The 9261-nt window shown below is 41.0% G+C and overlaps 1 protein-coding gene across 1 annotated transcript; it reads right to left on the bottom strand.

The window, feature by feature from the left end:
* Window positions 1-603: 603 nt before the first annotated feature.
* LOC106605486 (maestro heat-like repeat-containing protein family member 1) lies at window positions 604-9066 on the bottom strand. Its single transcript, XM_014201206.2, has 6 exons — window positions 8857-9066; window positions 4979-5128; window positions 4183-4317; window positions 3800-3902; window positions 3288-3353; window positions 604-3010 (listed from the first exon to the last, which is right to left on the bottom strand). The coding sequence occupies exons 1-6, from the start codon at window positions 9010-9012 to the stop codon at window positions 2934-2936; spliced, it is 687 nt and encodes a 228-aa protein (XP_014056681.2). The 5' UTR covers window positions 9013-9066; the 3' UTR covers window positions 604-2933.
* Window positions 9067-9261: the final 195 nt, after the last annotated feature.

Below are 9261 nucleotides of genomic sequence, written 5' to 3' on the forward strand. Positions count from 1 at the left end.
GCCTGAGACCCCAATCTGCTGACTGCAGTTGAATACAATGTCCAGTTAGAACGTGCAGTGAATGTAACATAAATGATATGTCCTAGAGTTAAATTAACTTCACCAGTTGTTTGATTCACCTTGAACACTACGGATCCAAATAGTGCTGGGTGAGATTTCCACTTTATTTTTCTTCTCAGTCTTCAAACTACCCTTCTAATACTCTCCTCTCTTCTTTTTGAGGAGTTGTGAAGAGACCCAGTGGACAGTACTTTGAAGTGAGCTTTTCAGGAGATATATTAAAACCATTAGTCATTTAGAAAAACTGCTCTGATGGACACAATTAAATCGTATTCCCCAATTCACTTCCATCAGCCAGATGCCTTTCCAGATGAATGCCGAGTGTGAGGAGAGCAGGGGACTCCCACAGGTTATCAAATAAGCTTTCAAATACTGTACAGTAAGGTTTATATCCTCAATAGTATATAAGTACCTTTCCTTTATATATTAATCTTTCTCCATATTTTCCTAACAAAACAGCTTTAATAACCATATGATTTATTATGTCTTAGTTCTTAGAGCTTTCCTTTGAACAATTGTGACATAAAAGGCTCAGGACACCTGTTATTTTTCTATGGATCATCACTTTATTATTTCCAAAATGGAAAATATATTTTCCATCATCATCGTCATAGGCCTGTTTCCATTTTAAATGGACACAGTTTGCATACATAACAGTGCACTTTTTCCATGTCCATTATTGAAAGATGTCACATTAAAATATCACATTAACAAAGAATGGTCCAACAGAACAGCCATCATCCTCAGTAACCCTTCAACACCCCAGACACACAGGTACTATCCAGCTGTACTTTAGTACCAGGACTTTTACCAAATGTAGGCAACACATTAAATAGTGCCTATACCGCACTTTACTACAAACATCTCTATCCATCAGTAACGCAACAAAAACATGTGGATGTGTAATTCACTGTGTACAATGACAGACTGATTAAGTAGTGCAACGTAAAACTTACTTGACAGGAATGTCATAGCTTAAGACCTCATAACCTGTTATAATCGGTACCCTAACCCAATCTCATGAAAAGGACAGTAGGAGTGGAAAAGTTAAGTGCGTTCCATCTTTTAAGAGAAAGCGTGTGAGATAAGACAAGGAGAGATATGAAAAGGAAAGGTTATTACATCCATCTTAATGCAGCTTCCCAGTAAAACTATTATTTGCAGATCTGGGTTCAAATACTATTTGAAATAATTTCAAGTACTTTAGGTGTTCTTAATTCTGCCTGCACAATGGAACCAATAGAATAGCGCTGGCAAAACTGCAAACCCCGCCCCTCTGGCAGGTTAAAGTAAACACTATTTTTGAAATAAATCAAATAGTATTTAAATCCAGGTCTGATTATTTGGCACTGTGTGGCAACTCCACGGGAGTGCCTGGTTGCGTACATGTTGTACCTGGGGTAAAGAAGAACAGATAAAGACTAGGGGTCACGTTCATTAGGCACCAAACGGAAGAAAACTGACTGAAAACAGGGAGAGACTATCTGGACTTGTCCAACAACACAAATTTCTCATTCATTTTCCATTGCATGGTCCTAAAGAAAGTGACCCAGGCATTTTCCCTGACCAGTAGAAACTCAATGTATAACTATATAACTAGGTCCTGTTTTTCCCCCCATGGTGAGGTCTTGTGGTCAGGAGAAAACTCCTGTTCCTACAAGACATTTTCTGAACAAGCTACAACAGTGTTTTAGGATGCAGTCCTGTTGTTAGACAATCCTAGCAGAAGTAACTGTAAGAACGGGTACATGGGATGGTTTTGGGCTGTCCTTGCTGACAGACAGCCTCCTTGGACGTGGCTGATAACTGCTCATCCTTGTGTGGAGGGCTGTGAGGGTCATGGAACTTTGTAGGACGGTAATTTGGTCAGCCAAATGACTGCGGTCACCGTAACAACCGTTCAAATAGCAAAAAAATACAAATGAATAAACGTAGATGCACATTTCTCCTCCGTTCCTGACTGCATGTGCTGCCATAGAAATAGAATGAATAGAACGGGAGTCCACATTCAACGTTGGCATAATGGGTGGACTGGCAGCCATTGCGAGTGTACCCATAGGACCAAAGCAGGAAGTCAAATATGTGTTGTGATTTGGTGATTCAACTCAATAGACATTACAAAAAGTACAGTACATTCCATTGCATGAGCCACACCAGTTAACATCATTTGAACGAACATTCTACATTACAAAAAAAGTTTAATCATGTTAAGAGTCCATGTTGCAGAAGAAAGACTTAACCGTAACATTCATTTTTTACGGTCTTTATCCATAACCGTGGGTTACCGGGTAATAGTGCCAGCCCTACTTGTGTTTCGGTGGTCCACTAGACTAGTGTGAATGGAATGGAGGCTGGAGGCTCACAGCACAGACAGAATAATAAGGCTGAATTACAGATCAACCCCTAGCCCCTCCCCGCTAGCCCCTTTTCTTGACCTGAAAAGGATAGATAGCTACAACCAATATGGTGGAGATTCCATCCAGCAGGCAAATCCCAACTACCATATTGCCTACACCTTTCTAATCCCTTCAGGTCTACAGAAGTGACTAGGGAAGATGGGATAGTGCTCGATTTGGAATTCAGCTAAACACTAAGCTCAGCGGAGGTCAGGCCCATTGGCCAATTGACCTAACACACTCAACATTCTGAAGACAAATTCCAAAAATGGCAACAGATTTCATAATACTGCTCCAAAGTGCTATGCATGTTTTTCTATACATGGAGGTACAGTCTTTGGTCACTAATTCATACTTTCAAGGACTAATTCAAGTTGCACTGTCAACATGTAAAGTACCAGATCATCTTCTTAGAAAACAGAAACAATTCTAAAACAGCTAATGAAGTAATGAATAGCAGGCAGGATGTGTGTCTGTTCAATGGAAGTGGCCCATAGCTTCAGCTGCCTTGACTCTCACCACTGGGTCTGGGTCCTGGAGCAGCATGACCAGACCTGGGAGACAGCACACACAGAACACAGTATGAGGTCATAGTCTTCCCCCAGGTGGTGCCACTCCTATGCAACGCTAGTCAGACAGAAGACAACGAGTATGAGGTAGATTTCCCTGATCACTTGGATCTGAGCAGGAATAACTCCTGGACCGACATACACAAGCACATTTAGTTACAGTAATATCACATGGAAGGAGTACTCATCACGCGGACTACAACAACCGTTCCAACAGGCCCAACTCACTGGGAAGTAGAACTAGAGAAACAGCTAAGCCTACCTTTGGTCACACTCCCCATGTTGATGTGAGAAAATAATTCCTCGGGAAGATTACCCAGAAGGAAACCTACAAAGAAATAAAGGACATTAACGTTTCATTAGATAAATATTTAAGTGAACATCTCTACCATGGTAAATTAGAGAGAATATTTGGTTTGTGCAAACAGCTTCATTGACATTGTCTTCTTGAAAATTACAACTAATTATGACATTTGGGATAGCTACAGAAGCTAAGACACAGAGCAGAGCCGTGTTGAGGTCAATTCACAAGGTAAACCAAATTCCAATTTCCCTTATTGAAAAGCATTGAAGAGAATTGGGATTTCAGTGTACTTCCTGAATTGACTGGAATTGAAATGGAATAAAGCCCAACCCTGGTGTTGAGGTGAAGTTGAGGAACAGAGATAATCAAAGGAAACAGAGACATCCCGCCCGGTTGTTGAGGTGAAGTTGAGGAACAGAGATAATCAAAGGAAACAGAGACATCCCACCCTGACCAGTTTCCCTACCTACCGATAAACATAGCAGCACCGGCCCGAACCTCGGCCCAGTTGCTTTTGAAGAACTGGATGACAGTGATGTGGTAGAAGTTGAGCATGCCAGGGAAGTCTTGAATCTGGGGACAAATCAAATAACAGTTCTATCATATAAAAAGAGAAAAATAACCGGAACCTTCTGTAATAGAACATTATTGTTCAAGGTGGGTTTCCAAGGCAACTGCTCTACTGATTGCATAGCGTGCAACGCATTTAAAAAGCTGTTTACTACAGTAGGTAAACAATTGCCGCCTCCGGATGCCAGATCTCCGTTACTGGTTTTGATGGCCGATGGTGAGGTCTGTACCAGTTTGTGGATGGTGAGTAGAGTATTACAGTATTAGACCGTGATCAACTCACAAGATATTTGGTGAGGTCGTTGATGAACTCTCCGTAGTGCAGACTCTTGTCCTCGTGGAGATGGTTCTGGAACATAGTGGTGATGAGCTCTGAGCCCACCACTGGAGCACACACTCGCATGGCATACTTACACGCCTGCACAGACAGGAAACAGTCTTTTAGTCTACCATCTGAGTCTCAGCACAAAGGCTGCTTCAGTTCAATCCACGATGACGTAATAACGTACGATTCACTTTAATCTATGATATAAACCAGACAATAGCAGATGAATTCTACGATATAAACCAGACAATAGCAGATGAATTCTACGATATAAACCAGACAATAGCAGATGAATTCTACGATATAAACCAGACAATAGCAGATGAATTCTACGATATAAACCAGACAATAGCAGATGAATTCTACGATATAAACCAGACAATAGCAGATGAATTCTACGATATAAACCAGACAATAGCAGATGAATTCTACGATATAAACCAGACAATAGCAGATGAATTCTACGATATAAACCAGACAATAGCAGATGAATTCTACGATATAAACCAGACAATATCAGATGAATTCTACGATATAAACCAGACAATATCAGATGAATTCTACGATATAAACCAGACAATATCAGATGAATTCTACGATATAAATCAGACTATAGCAGATGAATTCTACGTATGTAAAGCACAGGACTGCAAAGAAAACTAGACAACAGGTATACTGTACCAAACATCAAACCAGTTCGTAGAACCATAGTTTCCCAAGTCCACTACGTGAGTGTTGATGTGAGGTTACCCACCTTGACCACCTGCAGGTTGGGGTCACTGAGGTGCAGCAGCAGGCTGACCAGTACGTTGTGGATCTGGTCCTTGAACACAGGCTCTCCTGAACCAAACTTAGACAGGTTCCCCAGGAGCATGATGGAGGCACAGCGGATCTCATCATTCTCCTATTGGGTCAACAGTACAGGAGCGCAGTTAGAGGATCCAACCTAAACCCATCATAACATTAACACACCAGTAGACCTACATAACAGAGAACCTTCAGAGGATCCAACCTAAACCCATCATCATTTAATACATTTGGTCATTTACCAGATCAAACCCTTCTTATCCAGAGCGACTCACAGTCTAACATCCATTTATTGAAACAAGGTTGTCCATTTCTTGATACTGTCAACTTCTACATGATAGTAATCTGGCCCTGAGAAACTAGGAACTCAAAACACCAAATATCACATAAACATATAATATCTTGCCTTCTCTGAGAAGAGAAGTGAAACCTAATAAGCCTTACAAATCTGTTGTTCAGAAAATGATTTGCCTCCAAAACTTCTGGTGAATGTGCACATTCATTTACAGAAATACTTATCAAACGTTGACAAAATATATAACAATTATTTAAAGAATTATAGATATACTACCTCTTAATGCAACCGCTGTGTCAGATTTCAAAAACTTTACGGAGAAAGCACATTGTTCAATATTCTGAGTACAGAGCTCCACCATCAACGCAAGCTATACAGTTAGCCGTCAAGCCACGGCGTCGTCAAAACTCAAAAATACTGTTAGAAATATTTTCTTACCTTTGCTGATCTTCGGCGGAATGCACTCGGAAGGACTCCCACAAGAAATGTTCATTTGTTTGATGAAGTCCATAATTTATGTCCAAATACCTCCGTTTTGTTGGCGCGTCCAAAACACTATTCCAAAGGCACGAGATGGGGGCGCAAATCAATAGACGAAAAGCTCAAAAGTTCCAATACCGTTTGTAGAAACATGTCAAACGCTGTTTCCAATCAAACCTTAGGGTGTTAACATAAACAATCGATAATATTCCAACCGGACAATAGCGTATTCATTACAGAAGAAAAATTAAAAATGCATGACCTCAGACAGTCCACTGCTTGAACCAGCTGTTATTCGGTCAAACTCCACCATAGAAGACTCAAACAACTTTGTAAAGACTGTTGACATCTAGTGGAAGCCTTAAGAAGTGCAAGTTGACCACACAGACAATGTAGTTTCAAAAGAAAATGGTCTGAAAGACTACTTCCCACTTCCTGGTTGGATTTTTCTCAGGTTTTTGCCTGCCATATAAGTTCTGTTATACTCACAGACATCATTCAAACAGTTTTAGAAACTTCAGAGTGTTTTTTATCCAAATCTACTAATAATATGCAAATATTTGACTCTGGGCCCGAGTAGCAGGCCGTTTAATTTGGGTACGTTTTTCATCCGGCCGTGAAAATACTGCCCCCTATAGCGAAGAGCCACATATACCTCAATGACGCTTGTAAGGTTAAACTGCATGTCTTATGTTATTAACTACAAAAGGCCCTTGAGGTAAGAAACCTATTTTGTGAGGGAAACCTTGCAAAGTTTCTGTAATTTTATTATTTTTTATTTATTTAACTAGGCAAGTCAGTCAAGGACAAATTCTTATTGACAATGATGGCCTAGGAACAGTGGGTTAACTGCCTTTTTCAGGGGCTGAAGGACAGATTTTTACCTTGTCAGCGCGGGGATTCGATCTAGCAACCTTTCGGTTACCAGTCCAACGCTCTAACCACTTTATTTTGTCCCCCTACATCAAACGCGATCACGACACGCAGGTTAAAATATCAAAACAAACTCTGAACCTGCCGCCCCAAAGTAAAGTCAATAGACAAAAGCTACTGGACATAGAATCAATGTACAGGGACCAGGATTCACCTCTATTTCTTTTGATTGAACCCTTACTCTACCAGTTAAGTTGACTGAAAAACACATTCTCATTTACAGCAACAACCTGCTGGGGAATAGTTACAGGAGAGAGGGGGGTGAGCCAATAGTAAGCTGGGGATGATTAGGTGACCGTGATGGTATGAGGGCCAGATTGGGAATTTAGCCAGGACACCGGGGTTAACACCCCTACTCTAACAATAAGTGCCATGGGATCTTTAGTGACCACAGAGAGTCAGGACACCTGTTTAACCTCTAGGGTAGGGGGCAGTATTTGCACGGCCAGATAAAAAAACGTACCCGATTTAATCTGGTTATTACTACTGCCCAGAAACTAGAATATGCATATAATTGTTTGATTTGCATAGAAAACACCCTAAAGTTTCTAAAACTGTTTGAATGGTGTCTGTGAGTATAACAGAACTCATATGGCAGGCAAAAACCTGAGAAGATTCCTTACAGGAAGTGCCCTCTCAGACCATTTCTTGGCCTTCTACACTCTCTTTATTGAAAACTGAGGATCTCTGCTGTAACGTGACACTTCCTACGGCTCCCATAGGCTCTCAGAAGGCGGCAGAACGTTGAATGATGACTTTGCAGCCCATTGCTGAAAAACAGTAGCGCATTTGGATAGTGGTCGATCAGAGAACAATGAGACAGGGGCGCACGTGCACGAGAAGAGTCCATTTTAGATTTTTAGTCTTTGAACGAAAACAACGAGAAAAATAGCATAAAAATTGATTTTAAACAGCGGTTGACATGCTTCGAAATACGGTAATGGAATATTTAGAATTTTTTTGTCACGAAACGCGTCGGGCGCGTCACCCTTCGGATAGTGTCTTGAACACACGAACAAAACAGAGGATATTTGAACATAACTATAGATTATTTTGAACCAAACCAACATTTGTTATTGAAGTAGAAGTCCTGGGAGTGCATTCTGACGAAGAACAGCAAAGGTAATCCAATTTTTCTTATAGTAAATCTGAGTTTGGTGAGTGCCAAACTTGGTGGGTGTCAAAATAGCTAGCCCGTGATGGCGAGCTATCTACTCAGAATATTGCAAAATGTGCTTTTGCCAAAAAGCTATTTTAAAATCGGACATAGCGATTGCATAAAGGAGTTCTGTATCTATAATTCTTAAAATAATTGTTATGCTTTTTGTGAACGTTTATCGTGAGTAATTTAGTAAATTCACCGGAAGTTTGCGGTGGGTATGCTAGTTCTGAACGTCACATGCTAATGTAAAAAGCTGTTTTTTTATATAAATATGAACTTGATTGAACAAAACATGCATGTATTGTATAACATAATGTCCTAGGAGTGTCATCTGATGAAGATCATCAAAGGTTAGTGCTGCATTTAGCTGTGGTTTGGGTTTAAGTGACATTATATGCTAGCTTGAAAAATGGGTGTCTGATTATTTCTGGCTGGGTACTCTGCTGACATAATCTAATGTTTTGCTTTCGTTGTAAAGCCTTTTTGAAATCGGACAGTGTGGTTAGATTAACGAGAGTCTTATCTTTAAAATGGTGTAAAATAGTCATATGTTTGAGAAATTGAAGTAATAGCATTTCTAAGGTATTTGAATATTGCCCCACGGGATTCCACTGGCTGTTGAGTAGGTGGGACGATTTCGTCCCACATAACCTCTCTAGGGTAACGTCCCATCCGAAAGACGGCACCCTACACAGGGCAATGTCCCCAATCACTGCCCTGGGGCATTGGGATATTTTTTTTTTAGACCAGAGGAAAGGGTGCCTCTTACTGGCCCTCCAACACCACTTCCAGCAGCATCTGGTCTCCTATCTAGGGACTGACCAGGACCAACGCTGCTTAGCTTCAGAGGCAAGCCAGCAGTGGGCTGCAGCAGGGTGGTAACGCTACCATGGTAACAGTGGGCTGCAGCAGGGTGGTAACCATGACAACATAAGTGTGTCGCTGCTCTACTCACACTCTCCAGGAAGGGTTTGATCTTCATGAAGATGTAGACAACCAGCAGCTGGACGTTCTTCTTGTCCAGGTAGAGGAGCACCTTGGACAGGCCCGACATGGCCTCCAGAGTGATGCGTTTCCCAGGGTCGTCCTTCTCCTCCATCCCAGAGCTCATAGCAGCCAGCAGCTCCTTGGCATATTTATTTACCTAGAAAATAGATTTTGTATAGGTTCTGATTACATTGAGATCCATATTTGTCTGAAACATTGTTCCCCTCTGCTGCTGTCTTGGGTAGACCAGAGGGATATACTACAAAGTAGGAGAGCCAGATAACTTGCCTAAATATTCTGAAATAACTTATTTTATATAAACCTGAAATTGGTCTAATTGACTCCACCAAAAACACAGTTCAGATTTCTTAAT

The sequence above is a fragment of the Salmo salar genome, chromosome ssa05 (genome assembly GCF_905237065.1).
Source record: "Salmo salar chromosome ssa05, Ssal_v3.1, whole genome shotgun sequence".
Classification (NCBI taxonomy): Eukaryota; Metazoa; Chordata; class Actinopteri; order Salmoniformes; family Salmonidae; genus Salmo; species Salmo salar.